Genomic DNA, 24,562 nt, shown 5'->3' with positions numbered 1-24,562 from the left:
TTGTGGGTCTAAGAGTTGATCTCAGAAGAACAATGGCTACCAGAGCCTGGGGTGTCTCAGAGGGGGCACAGGGTAGGAGGAGAACTGACTAAGTGTTTAAACAGTTAGAGGACAGTCAGAAATCCTGGCAAGCCATTGCACAGTCAGGTGACACAGAGAATGACTGTGCTCCCTAGCTTGAAGATAATGGAGGGAAAGCCTAAGTTCTCACCATGGAGGTGTTTGGGGTGCTAGATGGCTTAGTCCAACTTAAACTTTACACAAGTGTACATGAATTGAAACACCTTATAAGAGGTGTACTTCTTATGTATTGCTTACAAATGAAATTTCAATATAAAAATAAGAGTAGACTCATTTCAGACATGTGAGTCCAACTGGAGAGGAAACGTGGCCTGTGTGAGGGTTAGCGTCGGTGGTATGTGGTGAGCTTTCCTATCTGCTGTCCTCAGGAGACCCTTGGGTTCTGGGCACAGGAGCATTTCCTGGATGGACCAGAAAGAATGAAGCTACACACATTGAGACAACTTTGGCAGGTGTCAGTTTGATGGCATTTTAAGGCACAGAGGGCAAAGAAGATAAAAGGTTGTTTGCAAGTTCAAGGGCTTGTGTGCTTAGGGAGGTGATGGTGTTGGTGACAGGTGAGGTCCTGGGCAGAAGGGCAGAGCGGCTGCAGGGGGTCCTTCTACAGACGGGCAGGTACCTGGTTAGTTACAGGAAGCTTGAAACTAGAGTTGAGGCTTCCCGAAGCCAGTGTTTTCGGCCAGCCTGAGACCACAGTATGTGGAATAAGAAGTGTTTGTTGAGTCTAAGGGGGGAACCGCAGTCCCAGGTGGTGTTGTGCAGGCAGTGAAAATTGTGAGTAAAGACAAACTTATTTTGGGAGTTGTGTATGCATAGATATTTAGAGGAGCTGTTGTGGAAAGAGTTCACTTAGATTTGCACACAGGCTATATAATTGGAAATGGCCAGTGGAGCATTCTCTTGAAGTGGAAGGACAGAGAGCGGTCACAGCACATGCATGCTGTAAGGTGACAGACAGGACAGCGGAGCATCTGCCTTTCATAGACTTGCAACACGGGGCAGAGCTGAGAGGTGAACAGGTTTTTACCTTTTCAGATCATACTCATACAGAGGAAGGATAGTAGGTGGAGAGGGAATTGATTGTTGAAGACACTAGGAAGGAAGGGTTCAGGGTGGTTTACCAAACTGAGCTGGCAGTACAGCACTGGGTGCTCAGGAGGCAGAGACACAGGAGACTTAGGACTCACACAGCACCTCGGTGTGCTGGTGGTTGTGGTTGTCATTATTATCCATAAAAAGAGGAGATCCAGGTTCAGAGTCAGCGATTTGCTCAAGGTCTCCAGCGGCCGGCTGAGGTCAGAATTCTACACCTCTGTGCGTTGAGACAAATGACTGCATGACAGGAACGCTGGAGAAAAGGTCACTGCGGAGAAGTAGCACGGGGCTAAGTTTCTTTCTGGATAGTGATGGAGTAGTAGGCAGAAGTCCCCGAGGGGGAGTGGCAGAAGACGGGTGTGGAGTTAGGGTGTGTGTTGTAAAGAAGCAGCATGAGCGCAGGCAAGTTAAGGAGGAAAGCGTTTAATTCTGCTGACCCTTTAATATCATAGTCCAGTGGCTCCCAACCCTCCTCATGCTGTGACCCTTTAACACAGTTCCTCATGTTGCAGTGACCCCCCCCCCCAACCATAAAGTTATTTTCATTGCTACTTCATAACTCTGATTTTGCTACGGTTGCAAATTGTAGATATCTGTTTTCTGATGGCCTTAGGTGACCCCTGCCAGAGGATTTATGCATGCAAAGGAGTCTCAGTGCACAGGTTGAGACCCATGTCTTAGTCCATCGCTGAAGAAAAAGTCAGGACAGGAACTAGTTCAAGGCAGGAACCTGGAGGCAGGAGCTGGCGCAGAGGCCATGGAGGGGTGCTGCTTACTGGCTTGCTCCCCATGGCTTGCTCAGCCTGCTTTTTTATAGGACCCAGGACCACCAGCCCAGGGATGGCACCACCCACAATAGGCTGGACCTTCCCCCATCAATCCCTAATTAAGAAACTGCCCTACAGGCTTGCTTATAGCCAGATCTTACGGAAGCATTTCCTCAGGTGACATAAAACTTGCCAGCACACCAGGGATGGATGCAGGTGAGGGAACATGTTGGCGTCAACAATCTACAATCTGTGGTGGTGGTGGTGGTGGTGGTCTGGGTGGGTTTCCTGCTGTTTAATCCAGTAATTTGCTAAGACTTCCATATCTGATTGTTCCTCTGTCCCTTCTTAAATACAGAGGACAATCAACTAACTGTGTTTCTCATGTGGGGTGTGTGTGTGTGTGTGTGTGTGTGAGAAATTATGGTATAAAACAAACTAGCTTATCTTTTTAGGATATAAATCTTGTCCATGCAACTCATCTCTGAGCAGAGTTTCTGGCACCGGGTGTGTATTTGTGTGTAAATTAGCCCATGCGACTCTGAATTCAGAGAGCTGGAAGATGTCTACATGAGTATTCCTGTGTTATCAGGACCCAGATCGTCTCTCAAGGAAGAACTTAGAAACCTTGAGAATATTGAATACATGACTAAAATTTCAGACATATCACACACACACACACACACACACACACACACACACACACACACACACACGCTCATGAAGAGAACTGGCTCTTCCTGACATCCATACGAATGGGAACATTCACTGCCCCCTTGCACTTTATTCTTTTCAGTCCTGTTCTTGACCACACTGGTGACCCCAATCCCCTCCCTAGCCCTGAACTAGACCTGGGAGCATGGGGAGTGGCAGGTTTACTGAGGGCCAGGAATGGTGCAGCGTCATCTGTTTTGCACGTGAGTTACTAGTTACAAAGCTGACAGTATTTAGTAGTTAATTTTAGTCACCATCAACATGTCCTGTGTGTGTGGGGGGGGGGGAAAGGATTATTCTTAGAAATGAGTAGGGGCGTTTGATAAAGAAGTTAATTCAGAATTAGAAGGAGTTTTTCTAGACCTGGAATTTGCTATGCAGAGCAGGTTGGTCTCGAACTGAGAGATCTGCCTGCCTCTGCTTCCCGAGTGCTGGTATTAAAGGTGTGCGCCAACACACCCAGCTGAGGTTTTATAACCCTTTAGGACAAATTCCCTTACACCATTCATGAAACACAGGCAAGGATTTACAGAACAGAAAAGGTCACCATCCCCCAAGACAGGAATGAGCATTAGTGAAACGCCACTGCCACCTTGTGGTCAGATCGTGCAGTTCATTGTAATGTATGAAAGAGGATGTTTATAAGGAGCTGTGGACATTTTGTAGCTTCTCAAAATAACAGCTCTGTATAACACCATGCAGTTTTATCTCCCTAATTAGAAATTTATGCTCATGGACTTCTACAAAGAAGGTACATATTAAAAACAGAATGATTAATTTTAAGGATTAAATAAGTATTCACAGAATATAATTACTTTCCAAGTAATTTTACTTTTATGCCTTTTCTTAAGAAAAGAAAATTATAAACCAGTGTAAGGAAAAGAATATATTAGAAATTACTGGGTATTTTGTATAAAGGGTAATTAGATTATATTATACAGTCACTATTGTTTTGCTTCAGAGCATATTAATTTGCATTTAAGCACAGATGTCCTAACAGTTTACAATATTGCATACAGAATGATGTAGGTCTTTCCGATCTACTTAGAGCTGGGTGGGAGATGCTCTAGATGCTGGGAGACTTTCTTCATCCTGCTGTCTTGAGCATCCTTGTGCTCCAGTATTGGGTAGATGTGCCTCACTCCTTGACCCTCTGTGTTTGTTCGGCCTGTGGTATAATTGGCTTGTGTTTTCACAAATTGAACTTTTTCCTTAAATAGAGATGAGGTCATAGGAATTCCCATAGCCAGGAAACACTTTGGAGCTGGGGACCATCACTTGCTGTCCCTTCCTGAGTCGCCTGTGTGAGCTGCATTTGGAGGGACCCACTGTTATAATCCTCTGGTGGCCAGACTACAGCTCCCTGTCATCACAGACGTTCCAACAAACCAGAGTAGGAAAATGTACACCGATGTGTGTTTTGTGTGTAAAACTAAGCAGTTATTTCAAACAAATTAAAAATGTTTTTATATTTTTATGTGCATAAAGCAAGACTGTCTTGAACTCTAATTTCATTCTGTAAATTCATGTCTGACTCATGACTTTTGAACTCTGTTGCACAGAGATATAAGAATCCTAGATTATATCCTGGGCAGGAAACCCGAGCTGGCCCTGATGTGGGTCACCCCTGCAGAGTGTCTGGCCATATACCTTTGGAAAAGCACCTTGGATTGTTCTGATACATAAAACCGTTTGAGCATACTGCACCAAATGTAGCTTAAAGGCGGGGAAATGCTTGTGATATTGTAAATGACAAAGTGCCATATCATCCCTGACTCTATTTTCATTAAGTATTGATTCCAGAAACTTCTCTGAGTGCTTCCTGTCCTATGAGTTGGGATATTGTTACCCCTCACAGTTTGTTCACACTGCAGTCCTTCCCCCAACTTAGTTGCTATTTGATTTAAAAAAAAAAAAAAAGTTAGCTCCATATTAGAAGGAGAGTTTTCTTTTGGGTTGGATCTGGCTGGTGCCGCACTGGCTTTGGGTGGCAGTGCTGGGCTTATTGCTGTGTACAAGTGGCCATCTTCATCTGCTGGGAATTCCAGTGTCTGTTTGAGTTGTAGCTGGGTATAGCTTAGTAAGTGTGGCTAAGTGGCCTTCGAGAAGAAGAAGAAGAAGGGAAGGGTTGTAGGGAGTGAGCATGCTCAGTTATGAAGCTCAGTTGCCCATCTGCTTTTCTGGGGTGGGGAACTGGACTGGTGGTAGCGAGAGGATAGAATCCAACTGACTCAGCTCCACACAGGGGAGGAAACATTGGGTGAAGGCACATAGTTGTTTCCTGTGAATGTTTTGTCAAAAAAAAAATTAACGCTAAAATTTTTAAAATAATTGTGTGTGTGTGTGTGTGTGTGTGTGTGTGTGTGTGTGTGTGTGTGTATGTGTGTGTGTGTATGAATGTCCTATATGGTCAGGAGCTTACTTAAGTTAGAAGAGGGCATTGGTTCTCCCAGAATTTGGCTACAGGTGGTTGTGAGCCTCTATGTAGATGCTAGGAACCAACCCAGGTATTCAGCAAGAGCAGTCAGTAAGTACCCTTAACCACTGGGCCGTCTCTCTAGCCCCAGACATAAATTTTAAAATGCTTAATTCCCTATTTTACAGAGCTCATCCAGGCTGGCCACCAACTTGTGACCTTTCTGCCCCTGCCTCCTGATTATAGACGTGATATGTCAGGCTGACTCAGTAGGTCTTGATATGTGTAGATTCCTTTACCTAGCTGACTTACTGACTTAATAAGCCTACCAGATGAAGTAAGATTTACATATATATATATATATATATATATTAAGTCCTTCATGTACTGATGAACAAGGAGGTGGGAACAACTGTAGTATTTAATAGAACTGAAAGTAATATCCATACACCTGTTTTAATAAGGAGGCTAGTGCCATTTATTATACTGGAAAATACTAGGCAAGTGTTCTACGATGGAATCACATTCTCAGCTTGAATTTACTTAAAAAAAAAAAAAGCAGGACATTCATGGCAGGTGAAATTTTTCAAGGGGGAGAGAAGGCCACAAAGTGCAATGTTCAGTAGGCTTGGATTTAAAGGGAAGGAAGGGCAAATTCAGGGGGAGAAGGAAGAGCCCGGCTGGAAACAGCTTCCCAGGTGACTGATGAAAGAGTGAGACCGGATGGTTTTACCCTCCAGGGCCTGTGCTTGTGAGGGGAAAACAGTGTTTTATAATCTCACAAAAGTGTGGAGAGAGAAAAAACAAACAAACAAAAAAACCCCACCATGATTCACCAAGGTCCAAACTTACAATGAAGACAGACTTCTTTTTTAAAAATTATTTTTTATTTTTATTCATGTGTATATATGCATGTGCCTATGTGATTTTACTCCACATGTATGCAGGTGTCCTCAGAGGCCAGGAGAGGGCATCAGAGCTTCTCGAGTTGTAGTTACAGGCAGCTTCGAGCTGCCAAACATGGGCACACTGTGAACCAAACTTGTATCCTCTGGAAGAGCAACAAGTGCTCTTCTCCTGTGAGCTATCTCCTCAGCCCCGCAGACTTCCAGTTTTAGAGATGTGGCATCAAACAGGCCCTTCTTTGTAGTTTGTCTTTGACCACCTGGCAAGCAAAATTATATATTGGATATATAAGTATTGGTTCAGTAAGGAGGGATAGAAAATCTACTATCCTTTTAATTTCACTATCTACAAATAGTAGTGACTATATACATTTTACAGAAGAAATAGTCACCATACACATTTTGCAATGTATCTCCTCTCTGTGCTACCTGTTAGGATTTGAGTGTAAAATGCCGCCTTCCCCCAACCCCCTGCCTCTGGCTTATGTGTTCAAACCCTGGCCGCTGTTTTGGGAGATTGTGGAAACTTTGGGGTAAAGGACCTGCCTGGTTGGTGTAGATGAGTTACCAGAGGTGAGTGTTAGAGAGCTGTAGCCTAACGTCCTGCCTTCCCCTTCTCCTTGTATGGCAGACAGGGGTCTCACTGTGTAGCACTGGCTGGTGTTGGACTCATGGAGATCTGCCGGCCTCTGCCTCCTGCATGCTGTGATCACAGGCATCGCCACCTCTCCTGGCTCAGACCCTGCTTCTTGCTCAGTTCTCTGTCTCTTGCTGTGCTGAGATATGAACAAGCCGTCAGTTCCTGCGAGGCCTGACTTTCTCTGCCATGACGGACTGGATCTTCAACTGAGCCAGAACATACCTGTCCTCCCTTGTAGGTATTCTTCCGGTAGTGACTGAGTAACTTGCACACTTCATAGGTATATCCCCTTTTTACGTCACCCAACGACGATCTTAGCGCTCAAGAGACAGATGGCTTCCCTTAGTGATGGACGTGCAGAAAAACAGAACGGCTTCTAATTTTGGCCTCAGCTTCAGATTATTCAACAGTCAACTGCTTACATTGGCCACAGGGGCATTTGCTTATGAAAAAGACAGGCTGGCTACAGAGCAGGCACCCTGGCTCCAGTCCTCGGAGTGTAGCCAGCTTTCCTGCCCAGGTTGTGCCTGAACAGTTCCTAAGAACAGCCTGCATTTCCAGTTTTCCCACATGGCCGTCTCGGCAGTGCTATTTGGATGCCACTCTTCACTCCTGCTCACTTGGTCATGGAATAGTTATTCTAAGCTGCTGCGAAGGTTTAGCGTTGCAGTAGATTCAGGTCCCACGGAGGCAGATGCAGATGAGCTTCCTGAGAAACCCCCACACTGATTTCCATAGTGGCTTTACCAGTTTGTTCCCCAAGCCCCACGTCTTCACCTGCCTGGGCTGCCATTTTTTTATTGACCTTGGCCATTCTGACAGGGGGAAGATGAAATCTCCAAGTAGCTTCAGTTTGCATTTCCCTGCTGCCCAAGGATCTCAACTGGCTTTCAATGGTTGGCGGTTCTTCTTTTCAGAGCTCTGTTTAGATAAGGGTGTGTTTTCATTCTCCGACTTGCAGTCAGCCAGTCTGACTAGTACTGTTTGCTGAAGACGCTGTCTTTTCTCCACCGTGTTTTTAGATTCTTTAGAAAAACCAGGTGCCTGTAGGTGGATGGAGTTAAGTCTGGGTCTTCAGTTCTGTTTCCATGATGAACGTGTCTGTTTTAATGCCAATATCATGCTGTTTTAACTATCAGAGCTCTGTAGTGTCATCTGGGATGGTGGCCAGCGGTGGGTTCCCCCTGTGGGAGCCGGCTTCAGGTCTAATCAGGAAGCGGTTAGTTACCCCACAACAGTTGTGCCGTAGTTACATCAGGAGACACTTCTACTTGGCAGGTTAGTACTGCAGCGTGCACAGGGCCCATCTCTGGGTAAGATCATCGAAGCCTTCTCTTCAGAAAAGCCACCTTAATTAGGATGTCAATGGCATTTAGAGTAAGAGCTGCTATCTCCAGTGGTATGAGTTGAACTAGAGAAACAGAAGTGGGAGGGGGATTCCATCCTGGGGTCAGGACGCCTTTCCAGGCGGCCAGTCAGAGGTGAGATCGTCAGATTTCAAGATAGACAAACTAAAGGAGGAGACTTAAAGCAAAAGGATTCTGGAAGTCACGGTAAGAGGCCGGAGAGCATCGCAGCCAGTCTTTTCTGATGCCTGTGAGGGTGTGGATTTGGTAGTGCAGGTAGCAAAGGTATAAAATAGTCAGGGTTTCATTTTAGAAAATTATCTTAATGACCATGGGAAGGAGGAAGGAGGTTATTTGTGTCTTTGTGAAATAGTGCTTGTGTAAGAAAAATAGATCCACTTGGGACTTCTTTATCTTTAAAAACAAAACAAAACAAAACAAAACCTTTCAATTATGTATTGTATTTAGTTCTTTCATTATCTTAAACAGAACTTTACAAAAATCCCAATACATGCACTGCTCCAATTTGAATTTCAATGACTTATTCTTAGGATAAATTAGATGTTTACAGTGTTTTAACACTGTCTATACCTGAAGATTCTAGGATTCTCCCACCAGTGACTTGAGATGCTTCAGCAGGTTGGTACTGCCTGAGTACCCCTCCTTCCGTCTCCCCTTGGTAGTAACCAAAGGATTGACTGTTTCTTCTCCTCAAGTGCCTGGAAGTGGGGCCTTAGCAGAGGGACATGGCTGTCCTGTATGCTTTAAAACAGTTTCAGGGTAAAAGGTAAATAATTTGTGTGGGAAAGAGACAGCCACTATTTCAAGAGTACAGAGTGGTAGTAACTGATTCAGGGCCACAGCCGTCCTGCCTGAGCCTGCTTTCATGGGGCCCTGTCTTGTCTGAAAGGCGGCCCTATGAGAGATGCCAGGTGGTGAGTGTGTAGGCTTGGATTGGAGAGAGAGATGGCTCTTGTCTGCCATTGTGATTTTGTTCTCTCTCCTATTACCAGTTTCAAGATAGATATGGACACTGCCCCTTTAAAAAGAATATTTTGCCAAGGGTATTATTATTCCAATGGCTTTTTGGACTATTAGCTGTATTTTATATCCATTTAAAATATTTTTATTTTGCTAAAAATCACAGAACATAAAATTTGTCACCTCAACACTCACATGTACACATTTCAGTAGAGTTACAGTTACATTGCGTAGCAATATGATCTTTAGTTAGTTATTTGGCAGTTTTATTAATGCGTCTTTGTTCCTCTCTCTTCCCCATCCTTTCTTATCTTCCTCCTAGCTCCCCCTCCTCCCTACTGATCCTCTTCATGACTTTTGCTTTTGTTGAGTGACCCATGTTTAAATCAGACATTTATGTGGCTGTTGGAGCCAGGTTATCAGTGAATATACAACTGGAAGGCATTAATTCTCTCCTTGCCCTAAATATGTCTATAAGTGCCACAAACCGGAATTTCTCACGGGGTCCCTTGTTCCGCGGGACGAGGGGTTCTGGCCAGGTGGGCACGGGATTCGGCTTTGACAAACAGACTACACATGAGTGGTGTAAGATCTGAGTGTATTTCTTTAAAAATGACATGAGGCTTTTACAATCATTGTAAAAGAGAAATGAAAAATCTGGCAGCTCAACAGTTGAGGTACCTCTGAGGCTATCTGAAACATACTGGGTCTAAAGCAGTAGCTATCTCTTCTGAACTGGTGCTGTATCCCCCGGGCCCAAGTGCTCTGGGCCCAGGGGACTGCGAGAGATACATGAATCTGAGTCCTAGCCCATCTAAGTTCTAGTGCTAGTCTTACATGTGAGTCCAAGTCCTTCTTCCCCCAGTCCTAGTGCTAGACTGAAGTCACGTAGGCAAGCGACCCCCACACACCAAGGTCACCTGACTTCTAAAAGCCAGGTGCAGATAACTCCTCCTCAGTTCGTTGTTATGGTTACAGACTGGTTGGGCCTAAGTAAGCTCTTCAACCATGTTGCCTTTCTGGGCTAGCGGAGGTTAGCAGTGGGGAACACCTGCCAAGCTAGTTCCTAGGAGTGATTCAGCTGTAAATTTAACATGGCCTGCCTTTTGTTGACTAAGAATGAGAATTTCACCTGATCTTGTCTTGGGATAGTTTTCTCATTCTGTAAGCTTTAATGCCCTACCCCCAATGCTGGAGGCTAATAGTTTGAATGGCTAAACATTCCAAGCCAGGGTTTGACTAGGACATTGGAACATTGGAGAGGGTCAGAAAGCAATGTCCGAATTTTCTCTTACTAGCTGTAAGAAAATGATATCTTGGTGAGTTCCTAGCACACTAGTACGAGGACATATCTGGGCCACCTCTGAGTTTGGGGTGCCAGGCGACAATGCGGAGGCAGGAGACTGACTTTCCTTGAAGTTTATGCCTCAAATACCGCCGTCACACAAAGTGTGCGTGGCATATAAGAAATGGTTAAGCAGTAGGGTGGGACCCCCCACCCTCGAATCTCTTCTTTGCACGAAGCAGCCTTTTTGCTTGTATATTAATACTTCATACTCTTTTCAGGCCAGAGGTTTTTTTTTGTTTTGTTTTGTTTTGTTTTTTTTAAATCACTTTCTATTTATGTTGAAATAAGCTATACAAAATTCGTTTTCTTCACTAAAATGACACTAATTTTATTCACTAAAATATATTTTCCATTGTTATTTCTAAATAAGCCAGGAAGCATTTATTTTTGTACATTTTGCTTTCAAATCAAGCCAAGGCTGTATCTTCTATCATGAATAAAGGAAAGAACATGCAAGTCCTGTGGCTTTGTGGATGTCCTCTAATTAGGTGAACCGTGAACAGACCACTTGACCACTGAAAAGGGTATGAAACGTGCCAGCACCTCAGTGGTAGACTGAGCATCTTAAGCATAAAAGCTGAGTTAACGTTTCTTTAAAGACTGACAGACCTAAGTCACCCGCTGAAGCCTTCGTAAGTGGAGTCATTAATGCTCTCTCCCCTTATGCCTAATCACTGTTCCGTTGCTGTGAAGAGACACCGTTGACCACAGTGACTGTTACAAAAGAAAGCATTTAGCTAGGGCTGACTTACCGTCCATTATCATCATATCATTGTGATAGAGATCATAGTGTCACATGATATCACATCATGATGGAGATCATAGGGCATGGGGCAGGAGAAGCAGCTGAGAGCTACAACCTGATCCAGGAACAAAGAGACACGGAGACAGAGAGAGGCACAGACAGAGAGATGTGGAGATACAGAGACACAGACAGAGAGAGAGAGAGGGAGAACAGTGGGGGCTTGGCATGGGCTTTTGAAACCTCAAAGCCATCCCTACCTCCCCAGAGACACACTTCCTTCAACAAGGCCTTACCTTCCAATCCTTCTAATCCTTTCAAATAGTGCCACTCCTTGATGACTAAACATTCATATACGGTGGCCTATGGGGCCATTCTTATTCAAATCCCCACACTACTGTAGTGAATATCTTTCTTCCCACCTTCCCTCTTAACCTTTTTACAGCGCAGCACTATCCATTTATGAGTCAGAGTTACACTTCTGAAGCTCCAAGCCATGAAACAGAGTAGATTAAGGTTGGAATCTGTTGTTCAGCAGCTGTAAACTACCAAGGTGTAAGGAAGATCTTCCACTGTCTCACACTAAAATCAGATTGCCCAGAAGGTTCCACATGGCTAATTACTATTTAACATAAGCCAGGACAAAGAGGAAACGCAGAGTGAAATGTTATGCTGTTTTAAAAAGTTTGCGTGTATGTGTGTACATGTGTGTGTACGTGTGTGTGTGTGTGCTCGTGTGTGTGTGTGTGTACATACGTGCACAAACACAGGTGTATGGAGGCCAAAGTTCAGTGTCAGGTGTCTTCCTCAGGTGCTTACTGTCTTGGTTTTTGAGGCAGGGTTTCTCAGTGTACCTGGCACTTGCTAATAAGGTAGGTTGGCCAGTCAGTGAGCCCCAAGGATCCTCCCATCTCTGTATCCCCAGCTGCATCAGGATCGCTTCTCTCACAACTAGATCTTCAGTTCGGAAGTAGGTGGAGGAGGGCCGGCCATTTGCTCTCAAGGTTTCCGTGGAAGAGAGGGCAGAGTAGGTTCTTGATGAGAGGCGATAGTTCCTCGAAGGTGGGTTTTAGGTTTTTAGCAGAAGTTACATATGCTGTTTGGTTGACTGAAGGGAAAGGCTAAGAGGTGGGAGAAGATATAGCAGGTGGAAGAGTGCGAGGGGATGTGTGCTGTGTGGTGTCATGTGACTTTTTATATCATGTGACCTGTTACATCATATGACCTGTTATACTCGTCATGCTGCTTCCTTAAGCGAGAGTCTCTTTGTGATTTATAAGATTCTGTTCAGGTCCTGGCAGAGCTTTTGAGATGAGCCACCTTGCTGGTACAACACAAGGAAGTCCCAGAATGTGGGCCGCTCAGGTCTGGGAGGGTGGTAACCCCAGTGCATGGTCACAAATTTCTCTGATCTTGGCATGCTAGCTTCTGAGAGCAGATAAGAGCTATTCCTGGTAGGTCTTGACCTCCGGGGGGAGTCTTGGTTTTTACCTGTCCACTGTAGTGTGTTAGCTTTTTCATTGCCCTCCTCTTAGGAATGTAAGAATGGGACTTAGTTCCGCCCCCAGACCCCAGCTCCCAGCCCCCACTCTCCTTGCCCCCAGCCACATTCGGACCAGTTTTCTGCCTTTAGCTGCCTGGGATGAAGCCTCCTGGCTTTGCTGGGGTCGAGCATGTCCCGTAGAACCTCCGAAGCTGCCTCAAACCTTTCACTAGGCTTTTGTACTTACAGTAAAAGGCAGGTCCCCTCTTGAGGCTGCCAGACCCCGACTCTCATCTCCTGAACCTTCATGTCTTGATCCTTTCTGTCTGCTCCAGCTGTTATTTGTCCTGACAGCGGCTGGCGAACACTTATTTACCTTTTCCAAGAAGCTCTTAGAATTCATGCCTGGAAAATACTGTCTCAACTTAATAGCATAATGATATCATCGTAATAATACTTGGTGCCGCTTACTGAGACTCTGTAGCGCGGATACTGTGCTGAGTGTTCTCCAGATGTTATTGTTTCATGAACCTAGAAGCAACAAGCTTGTAAAATTGGTATTGTTCTGGCTTGTTTTTTATTTTTGGATAGAAAATGTGGCTGTAAAGAAGTAGAGTGACCTAGATTCATACTGTTAGTGTGTCTTAGAGCCTAGCTTAAAATCTGGCTGATTTTAGACCCGTTTCTCTGGTACTGAAGTTTCAGAAGTATTTTGTTACCATTAAATTGCAGTGATTTCCCAGTGGACACTTAGAGCACACTGCAAAGCGGACATGTGACTGAACACCAACGTAAACATTGACATGACCTCATTACTTTACCAAACAAAAAAGTTTTCTCAGGTTTTCTAGCTCATTGATAATGTAAGGCATTATTATAAAGCTTGCAGATAAATCCTGAAATTGGACAAGGCTTCATCTCATCCATTCATAAAGACTTCATTATTACGTGGGAGCTAATTTCCAGTCATTTAAGATACCCCCATGTGCAGTGAGTGCAGCAATGTAGACCTTTGGTTCTCTGCGTTGTTTTTGCCGTAGAGGCTCAGTGTAGCATTATTATTCTCGTATTGATTTCAGAGCAAGTGTGAGCCACTCATTCTGGACCCCTTCCCAGTGGGTCTCTTGAAGAGTCTTGTGATGTGTCTCCTCAGGACAGTTTCTTTTTTATTAGATATTTTCTTTATTTACATGTCATATGATTTTTCCTTTCCCAGTTTCCCCTCAAAAAAACAAAACAAAATAAAACAAAAAACCCAAAAAAACAACAGGAACAAACCCCTGTTGCCTACCCCCTCTCCATGCCTGCCACCCCACCCTCTCCCACTTATTGGCCCTGGCATTCCCCTACACTGGGGCATAGAACCTTCACAGGGCCAGGGACCTCTCCTCCCATTGATGACTGACTTTGCAATCCTCTACTATACACGTGCTGCCAGAGCAATCAGTCCCACCATGTATAGTCCTTGATTGGTGGTTGAGTCCCTGGGAGATCTCAGGGTACTAGGTAGTTCATATTGTTGTTCGTCTCAGGACAGTCTTATAGTCAGGCTTCATGACATCCCACCTTCCTCTTCCTTTCTTGTTTTCTTCCAATTACAGTGAAACATTAAATTTTCATTATGTAAAAGAAACCCTTGGTCTTTATATTTTAATATAGATCGTAAAATAAATAAATTAGATTGTGGAATGTGTTTTGTGGGGTAAGATTACAGTGGGGAGACAGAGAACAAGAACACACTGTGGTCTCAAACTGGTGGTCATTGAGATGGGTCTCACTGAGATCAAGGCTGGAAGGGACCTGGACCTAGTGGTGTGCTTTGGTAATCCCAGAGTGGGGGAGGCAGAGACAGAAGGACCTCTGGGGCTCGCTGCTCAGCCAGGCTAGTGTGTATGGTGCGTTCCAGGCCAGTGAGATGGAGGAGGGCTCCTGAAGAATGACATCCACAAATATCATTTGGCCTCTACACGCATGCACATATGTGCACACACATCAACATATAAACATGTATTAGGATGTATGTGATCATCCTTCCCGGCCCAAAGACTTGAAGGGAGTGCAGGAGTTAACCAGCTGGATTTCTGAGGGACAAGCAGGACAGGCCCAGAAAGTAGCTATACCCACACCTGAGCCATGCTTTCCCAAGTAAAAGCAAAAGGGTGATTGTGAATGGAGGGGCCCAAGAGAGTCGGAGACTAAGTGGGTGTGGTTAGAGAAATTCAAGTATTTTTTGCTGCAGACAGTAGAGTAGAGGTGAACTGACATTTTATAAAGCACTCAGCAGAATCCAGTCCAGAGTCACGAAGGCCCGCCTACCTCTTCCAGACACATCTCCTGCTGCCCGGTTGGAAACACTTCCATGCACTTGTTACAGAATGCTCTCTGAAGAGTCCCCAGATTCTGTGCTGTCTTATGCCTGTGTGAATCTGCTGTGACAAAATTCCTGGGGAGAACAGTTGAAAGAAGGAAAGGTCTCATTTTGGTTCACAAGTTTTAGAAATTTCGGCCAGTAGTCATTCGGGTCCATTGCCTGAGTCCTGTAGTGGGATGGAATATTGTGGAAAGCAGCACATGGCTGAGCCAAGAGACTCAGAGACTGAGACAGGTTGCGGACAAAACCCCATTTGCTGCTCCCCATCTTCCTCCAATAAATGACCTAATTTTTCCAGGTAAGCCCCATTCTTCTGTCACCTAATGGCTCAGGAATAGATCAATGGATTGATCAATAGATCAGGAATCAAGTTTAGGCCCTCATGACTCATGTCTGTCCCAATCACTCACTGCACTGGTGACCAAGCCTTCAACATGGGAGCCTCTCAGAGACATTTTAGATCCCAGCCTCTCTCCCTTTGTCTACTCCACGTGGCTGATTTTGTTGTGTGAAGGCCTGTGAGGAGCCCTTGGTCCCGTGGGTTTGCTGATGGCTTTCTTTTCCAGGATACCACGTGTAGCGCTTTGTATCTGGTTTGGCTGTGAGAACATCTACCAAGTGTCTGTTGTTTATTATACGAGGCTGTCCATTACATCCTGGCAGTATACCCTTTGTACAAATAAGTATGAGGTCATTAAAGACTTGTCTGAGTTCATCAGTTGCCCGTATTGAAGCTAGGGATTAAACATGTCCCTTGCTCCAGAGGTCATTTGTTTTAATATGATGAGGCACCTTAAACATCTTCACTGTATGTAAGCTGTGTGAATGTCATTCTCTTGAAGATGTTGGTTTGTGTGCATGTGCCTTTTAAACTGTCTATGAATTCTTTTGCTAAATTAATTTTTTTCTTTGACAGTTTCATTGATGAATTCTGGCTATTCTCATCCCTATGTTCTTTATCTCCTTCTTAACTGAGCCCTCTCTCCCGACAAGTCTCTTTCTCACATTGATGGTTTTTGTTTCGTTTTGTGACACTGTCCACAGAGCCTGGTGGATTCCTCAGGTGTACACAGCTGAAGACGGTGATTCTTGGTCTTCCAGAAGTTGTCAGTAGCCAATTATACCTGTAAATAATGTTTGAGAACCATATCAAATTCACTTTTACTTTATGTACATTTTCTTGATTGACCTGTGATGTGAATAAAATATTCTCTCTTGTACTCTGTAAGATGTGAGGTACAGTGTGCAAAAAAGCTAATGAGCTTGGGTCATTGATTCTGAATGGAATCTGGTTTGGATTTTCATTTCCATCTTGTCATTATGCTTCTGTTTTGTCCCCAGACCAGTATTAAGGAAGGACAACTGCTGAAACAAACCAGCTCTTTCCAAAGGTGGAAAAAGAGATACTTCAAGCTTCGAGGCCGCACACTTTATTATGCGAAAGACTCCAAGGTAACTCAAGAAGACTGCTCTCAAGCACTGCATGTTCTGACTAGATCTAAAGGCTCAGCTGTACAAGCTGTGTTTGTCTTGGATCCTCATTATAGCCTAACCATCCTCATAATGGATTTATTATAAATGTGGTCATCTTGCACCCCACCACAAGGGAGAGCTATCGAGTCAAACCTATTCTTGGAGAGAGAATCTTATGGGAACCTAGTCTAATATTGCTTGATTCCCCTTTTTTCTCCTGTATAATTAAAATACGTTATAAACAACTTAAAATAAATTCAAAACTTTGGGTTTTTCCCCTTTCTCTTTTTAAATTTTTTCTGACTATAAGAGAACAAAGGTTGCTATAGCTGTTACTAATTTACATTCTGGGGTCAGATATAAGCTCACAACCCAGTTCATGCACAGTTCCCAGTGTGCTTGTGGTTACCATGCGCCGCTGAGAGAAAGCTTTAGACCATGCATGCTGAGTGCTTTCAGAATCCCTGGCATAAATAATCCCTTCATTATGGTAGCAGTTAAGAGAAAAAAACCACACTGTAATAAAATTGAGATGAAATAATTTTTATGTAACAGTTGAATTAAGCAATAATATAGTTGGGGGAAAGATTCACATTAAAATTGATATTTTAATGTTGCCTGAAAAGTAGACATTAGAATGCCAGAGAACTAATCATTTTTGTGTTTTAAAAATATATGTTCCTGATATAATCAGTAGAGTCATTAGGAGAAGCTGAAAACCAACCAGTCAAGAAACCTAATTGTTAGTCTGTGGAACATCAGTAGAAGGAATAGCTGAATGTTAAAGTCATAACAAAATAATCTTATTTTAAAAGTCTGATGTTGACTCTTGTCCCCGATCCGGCTCCATCGTGTCTTTGCACATTCCCCTGTAGAAGCATCAACTTCTTGGTTGCCTGTGACTTGGGCTGCATGTCCAGTTAAGTGGCCCGCGGAGAGTCAGTCCCATGTGTGAGATGTGTGTTCACAGATGAGTGAACACACAGACGAGTGTGTTCATTTCTGCTGAGAAGGCCGCTGGCGACTTTCCATAGCATTGCCTTCTCACTCCAGGCTTCCATGTTGAAGAGCCTGACTTGCAGTGCAGTGAGCTTTGCCTCTTTTGTCTGTTGGCCATATTGTACATCCCTTCCGATTTGGAAGCAAGGCTAGTTGGATTAAAGTCAATTAGTAAAATTATAGTAAACAACATAACCCCCTGGAGATCTGGGAGAGTGGAAGCTATCAGAGAAAGGGAGAGATGCTTCTCTGCAGCCTTGGACGTGAACTCGTACTCCACTTGTGCTGGGACTCCACCGGCTTGAAAGTTGAGCAGTGATTAACTCACTAAAAATGGGAAAGATAACACCTGTTTACTCCTATTTACTAATGATTATTTTTTTAATCATTAATTAATTTTTAAAAATGTCATTTTTTTTTCTGGAGTTTTCACCACTGACACTTTTTGATCAAAATAATGTTTTAAGAGTTTGATAGAAAGAGACAGGGTCTGTTTGCCGAACATGGTCACCACCCTGTTTAGACACGGCTTAGTAGACAAGGACGGTCATGGCTAAAGCTTCCAGTGCATCACCAAGGTCTGAGCCTCAGCTTGTTCTCAGTCGACTCTCAGCAAACCTGTGGGCCACAAGCTTGTGTGTGTGTGTGTGTGTGTGTGTGTGTGTGTGTGTGTGTCCCTCAGTTACTGCTCCAGAACTGTGGTAGACAGGCCTTCAGAGGACACCAATCATTTGTGCGGAAGCTGAGTAGCTTCAGAGGGCAGCCATGTTTCATGGTTTCACTCTTGAGACGAAGTCGTGCAATGTCCCGAAGTTAATTCTCATTTTTGATTCCCAGTTCTTGCCATCACCTTTGTAGTCCTGGGCTGAGAGTGAAAGCATACTGAAGAGCCCGGAGCTGGAGTTCTGCATAACGTGTTTGTGTTCTTGTCTGTCAACAGTCCTTGATATTTGATGAAGTTGACCTCTCAGATGCCAGTGTCGCAGAAGCAAGCACAAAAAATGCCAACAACAGCTTTACGGTAGGTACTGTTGTGCTCAGTCCCCCATTCCAGGCCTGTGGCAAGGCCTTTTCTAAGCATGTGCAGACTCTCATTTTGGTCCTTACTGGAATCGATTCTGATAAATGTTTTACATTCTATGACACAATGAACTCTAGTAAATATGTTTTATAGTCCAACACCAAATATATGATCAGTTATTGATCAAATATATGCTCAGTAAACATGTGTTTAAATGTTTTTCAAATATATATTTTTGAATATGTATATTTAAGGTATATTCATACATATCTTTCTGTTTTTCACATACATACCCACACCCACACCCACACATACACACCCACACACACACACATATACACACACACACATACACACACACACATACACACACACACATACACACACATACAGTAGCTCATATCTATAATCCTAGCACATGGGAGACTGAGGTAGAAGGATTGCCATGAATTCCAGGGCAGCCTGGGCTACCCACAGTGAGCCTGTGTTTCAAACAGACAGACAGACAAGATTTATTTTCCTTTTCACTCTTTAATTTAATTTTGGGTTTTTAAAGGTTTTTTATTTCCCTTAATTGTTCACTTAACTCTAATGTTCTCAAGTACTTGAAACCATTGCTGTGAATCCGCAGTTTTAAAGAAAGACATTTTCGCCGGACAGTGGTGGCGCACGCCTTTAATCCCAGCACTTGGGAGGCAGAGGCAGGCGGATTTCTGAGTTCAAGGCCAGCCTGGTCTACAGAGTGAGTTCCAGGACAGCCATGACTACACAGAGGAACCCTGTCTTGAAAACAAACCAAAAAAAGAAAAAAAAGAAAAAAAAAAGAATAAGCCTTTCTCCCCTTACCCTCACTCACTCCAGCTGCTACTGCTGGAGTTGCTGGAGTTGAGGTCTCCCTTTCTCCCCACTTAGGTAATTTCATCAGGAGCCTCTTGAAGACGGCTCTTCTGTTCCAGCCTTTTTTCTAATGAAAAATTGCATTGATTCAGGGGACTAGCTTGTTCGCCATCACCTGCAAATCCCATCTCCCACTCAGTCATAGGATCTTATGCAGTCCCTTCCGTGTTCTGATGTTGGCCTTCCACAACCCTGCCCTGCAGCATGCATGCTGTGTATGCCCTGCCCTGCAGCATGCTGGGCCTCAGCTTTCCCGCTCCTCCTCCACCACCCTCAACTGTGCCTGTTGAAATCCTTCCTCCTGTCCTATCCTTCTGCTTCTTTCATTTACAAAACCAAACTATAAATTGACTTCCCATTATATCACCAGTATTTATGATAAGCAGTGAAATCTTTAAAATTGATATATATATGAATGCATTTGCATATGTAAAACTCCCTCTAGATTTTTCCTTAGTTCAGGGAGCTGCTGAGGCTCTTCACGCAGTGACACTTTTTTAGCTCCCCTGTGATGCATTGCTTTTGCTAAGTCATCACACCTACCCGTACTTCCAACCCTCACACCAGGAAATCTCCGCAACCTCTACGGACGGACACACTAGTGTCTAGAGCATGGGGACAGCCAGGTAAACAAACAGAAAGGAGTGTGACAGAGGTGAGCACTGGTGAGGGGATGAGTGGGGAGAGGAAGTGAGTGGATTCGGATTCTGTCTTATTGATTTATGGGCATGTGGGATAATTCGTAGTGTAAACAGTGCTTTGCTGCTCCTTCTCCCCAGGGAGAGTTGAGTTTGAGAAGAGGAAAGCCAGGAATAGAATCCTGGGAAAATGTTAAAATGTAAGGTTCGACCAGAAGACTGAGCAAGAGCGTTCTTAAGTAACAAAGTATCATCGCCCAGGCGGCGATGTCATAAGAACACAGCGTCAGACAGTTTCAAGATGGAAGTTGCTAAATGTCAGGTGCTGTGGAGAGGGCAGGTCCGAGAGGAATTGAGAGGTGACTTGAGTCTGTGAACTTGGAGCTTGTGTGGTCACGTGGCTGTGGGTGGTTTTCAGGGCTGGGTGGCAGCGTGTGTCAGGCTGTTAATTTGGAGTGGGGCAGCAGGCTTTTTCCTGGGGCTTGGCCGTTAGGAGCCGGGGAGAGTTTGGGTGCTGAGAGCATTGTGGTCTTTGTTGCTCCTTTTCACTGTGCTTTAAAACCAGACTTTGAGTGTGTCTATGTGAAGATCGAAAGGAACTGTTAGATAGAGCAGGATTGCTGAGTGAGCAGATGGGTGTAAGAGGCAGTGCGTGCCCTGAGCACAGAGCTGAGGTGGGGGCAGGCATGGGCAGCAAGCATGTGTATTTCAAGCCCAAATAGTTCCATTTTCTCCGTGAACCCGAAGACAAGGTTGTGTGGCTGTGAGTGGGAGCCCTGGAAGGCTTAGAATAGCTTCTGCAGAGAAGGAAAGCACCGGGGGACTTGTAAACCACGTCCACTAAAGACTGGCTTTAGTAATGTCTGTACTCTCTGTGCTTATAGAATAGTCTCTCAATTAATAGAGAGCAAGCAAATGGATTGATCCAGAGCTGTGGTTTACAAGGCCTCGGGGCAGAGGGGTGAAGGTAATGCTGGGTGCTCGAAGCCTCAGCAGCTCCAGCTTCTCCTTCACCCTACGTGCAGTGTTCGAGGCTAGAAGATGAGAAGGCAGAGATAGCTTTGCTATTATCCGAGCAGGCGTCAGCAAACACAAGGGGTATAACTTCCATAACCTCTCTTCTCCGTCTGGCTTATATGTGCCATTCAGGCTACCCTTCCTGACACTGTTGTGTGGCAGTGGCTTTCTCTCCGTGGCTGTTGCAATACCACCACTTCTCTAATTCTTCTGCTGCTTTCATTTACAAACTATAAATTGACTTCCCATTATATCATTAGCATTTATGATAAGCAGAGAAATTCAGAAGTGGAGATTATATCTATATCTGTTTGTGTATGTAAATCTTCCAGGTTTACTTCCAAGGTTGAAATGTTGCTTAATGTCCAAGTAAGGGTAGGCTAGGCTGAGATAGAAAAGTACTTTGCTAGTCCTACCAGTGGAACTAGCCATTTGGCTTCCTCTAGGAGTAAACTAAAGGATCGATTTATTTATTTATTTATTTATTTATTTATTTATTTATTTATACCACAGAGAGCTAGAGTTAATCTGAAGGAAGGAACCAAAATTTACGGTGCAATGGTTAAAGTGATTTCAGGTACGGTCTGGGACTTAGAACAGATACAGACAGAAGAGACAGAAATGCCTGGGTTTGGAAAGGTCATGCAAATCGTGGCCTTGCCCTCAGCAGCTCTTGTTTATCCCTGTTCTGAGTGACACTTGCCCCTCGCCTGCCCTGCACAAGGGGTAAGTCTGTGTGTTTATCATGACCTCCCTGAGGGCAGGGACTGTGTCTCTGTACTTCAGAGAACTTTCCTCCCAAGTGTTTGTTGGTTTTGATCAAAGTCCTCTATCAGCATGAGAAGACATAGTGGCTTGGGTATTTTATCAACCAACGGTTCTTTCTGAATTCGTTAGTCTTAGCGATGTAGAGGCTGAAAGGGGAGATAGATGGCTTAGTGTTGTACTATAATAGAAACTTGGTAGAACTTTCCACAGCATAAAATGGAGCAAAAGGCACGTTTTCAAGTGGTAATTGACAACCCTCCTGCTTAAATATTTAGGTATCCTGTCTTCCTAGATCATCTTGACTGCTCCTGACGCCGCTATTTTAGCTGGTTCAGGTCAGAGGTTAATGGCGCAGTGTGATGGGGTTGCGGCTAAAGATTCTGGGAGTGGCCAAACTCTGCCCTTCCTGAAGTCCCTAAGGGTCATATATTGACAAGAAATGGTGGTACATGGACAATCTATAAATAGTTGGTGGAAAATAGAAAACTTAAACGCTTTGCTTGAAAAGGAATGTTCAACTCTTCAAGATGGCTTCTACCGTGAGTGCCCGCAGAGCAGTGCAGCTGCTAGTCTAGCCTTGAAGCAGCTCAGTGTCACTTCTGTGGTCAGGATTTGTGAGTTCCATGAGGCACACGTACACCAGGACTACAGCCAAGGGATTATGGGTGTGGTTTAAGACCTGTGTACGCTGTGGGTTGTGTCTTACACAGTCTCCCAGTCCACACCTTCCTTTCTTATGCTGGGCATGTATGATTTTTTTTTTTCAGTTGTCTAAATCATCGCGGACATTCTATCAGTTTCCTGCTGCTGTGTATTACAGTGTTGTGATCACAGTAGTTTTTAAAAACTGCCCATCGATCTGAGAGTCTCTGGGTTGTGACGCACAGCTGGATTCCTCTTCCCCAAGTCTCACAGTATTGACAAATTCAAAAATTTGTAGATGAATTTTAAAGATTTCCTCTTTTTTTTTTTTTTTTTTTTTTTTTTTTTTTTTTTTTTTTGGTTTTTCGAGACAGGGTTTCTCTGTGTAGCCCTGGCTGTCCTGGAACTCACTCTGTAGACCGGGCTGGCCTCGAACTCAGAAATCTGCTTGCCTCTGCCTCCCAAGTGCTGGGATTAAAGGCCTGCACCACCACCACCCAGCGACTCATTTTTTTTTAATTACACTTTTTATTTGTGTAGGTGTGGGTAGGTGTGTGTGTACACTCACGGATCTGTGGATCTCAGAGGACAACACTTAGGCGTTGGTTCTCTCCTTCCTTCATAAGTTTTGGGGACTGAACCCAGGTCATCAGGTTTGACATCTAGCGCCTTTCCCCACTGCATCATCACATGAGCCCCACACACCACGGTCTTATGTTGGGCTTCTTCTGTTAGAGGTTTATGAGTGGCTTTTGTGGCGTGCAACCACTAAAACCTTCTTGTGACTTCAGGTGGTGGCACTGCCACTAGTGACGAGGAAAGGGCAACTCGCAGATATCCTTACTCTGAAGTGAATAAACGAGGTTGGCCTTCATTAAGTTACTATAGTTTAAATTCTGCTGTGGTAGGCAGAGCTTCTATCATAAAGCCAAACAGCCTGGGTTTGGCTTCTCGCTCAGCCCTGTTACATGGCCTAGGCCACATGAGTTAATCCCTTTAAACCCACATTTCCTCAAATACATCGAGAGCCACAGCAATGGAGTACCTGCTTTCAAGGGCCTTGAATATCAAATTAATGTGGTAACGTATAAAGTGCCTAGGACAGCGATGAGCACATGCGGTTCAGTGGATGGTAGTGGCTTTTACTCCCAATGCACGTCCATGTTTCCCCCCATAGTTGGCACTATGTGGCTAACTTATGAACATTTGGGAACTTCATAAGAGAGGTGACCTCCTCTCCCCTCCTTTCCCCTCACTTTTATTTTACTTTTATTGTGAGACAAGGTCCCACTCAGTTGTTCAGATTTATTAGCCTTGAAAGTGTCCTGCATCATCCGTGCACTGAGCTTAGACCAAACAGGAGAAAGCTCAGTGAGTGTGAGCATCTCCTTTCTCTGTCTCCTGCTCTGCGAAGATGGGGGGCGGGCAGCACGGCACCTGATCCTGTGCCCATAGCGCTGACTGGCGACTGCTGTGATGGAGTTGTCTTCTCAGTCTGTGAGCCCAGAGAAGTCCTTTCTCCCCTCACTTGCTTCTCGCGAGGTGTTTGGTCACAGTACCTGGAAAGATGCTGGTGTTTGGTCACAGTACCTGGAAAGATGCTGGTGTTTGGTCACAGTACCTGGAAAGATGCTGGTGTTTGGTCACAGTACCCGGAAAGACACCACTATTGGATTTGATTCTGATTCTGGTAGGAAGATATAAAGTGTTTACATTCAAAGAAACCATCAAGCAAGGAGAGCACACTGTCGTGGGCCTTGCAAGCCAGGAACTCTGTGCCCGGGCCATCTTTGGCAGAGCAGCCTGGGTTTAATGGGAAGGAGAAGTGTCCCGGGAGTTTGTTTCTGAAGTGGTTGCTTTCTGTTTATTCTGGCTTCCCCTCAGTTGACAACGTTCAGCTGTCTCTCTCTGAAGAGGGACATCACATCCTTTGAACCTAAGAAGGTGTCAGTTTGCTTTCATCCAGTAATATCTCAATATTTCATCCTGAAGGAAAAAGACCAAAACTGGCCTTTTTCCACGTGATCTGTGGAAGAATGTCACGTCATGCAAAAGGTACATGGATATCCGCCCAAATGAAGGATCCCTTAGCTAAACAAGTCACCTACCCTAGTTAATAATACGGATTCTTGTTCTATGCGCTTTGTACCTGACAAGTCATTTAATTTTTTATAGCAGTCCAATGAAAGTGACACTGCCGAAGCCTCTACTGTATAGG

General features: G+C 44.4%; 1 protein-coding gene across 7 annotated transcripts in view; it reads left to right on the top strand.

Moving 5' to 3' along the window:
* The window catches only part of Dgkh (diacylglycerol kinase eta), a 159,490-nt gene that overhangs the window by 60,911 nt on the left and 74,017 nt on the right, over positions 1-24,562 (top strand). For 5 of the 7 annotated variants that reach the window (XM_031362511.1, XM_031362519.1, XM_031362510.1 and 2 more), the window contains exons 3-4: positions 16,231-16,341; positions 18,302-18,382. In XM_031362511.1, coding sequence (XP_031218371.1) covers positions 16,231-16,341; positions 18,302-18,382 — 192 coding nt within the window. Of the gene's footprint in view, positions 1-16,230; positions 16,342-18,301; positions 18,383-23,582; positions 24,400-24,562 lie in introns of those variants that run through there. The other 2 variants (XM_031362513.1, XM_031362515.1) reach the window with 1 other exon arrangement.

The sequence above is a fragment of the Mastomys coucha genome, unplaced genomic scaffold (genome assembly GCF_008632895.1).
Source record: "Mastomys coucha isolate ucsf_1 unplaced genomic scaffold, UCSF_Mcou_1 pScaffold9, whole genome shotgun sequence".
Taxonomy (NCBI): Eukaryota; Metazoa; Chordata; class Mammalia; order Rodentia; family Muridae; genus Mastomys; species Mastomys coucha.
Note: the sequence above shows the minus strand (reverse complement) of the source record. Positions and strands in the feature narration are given on the sequence as shown.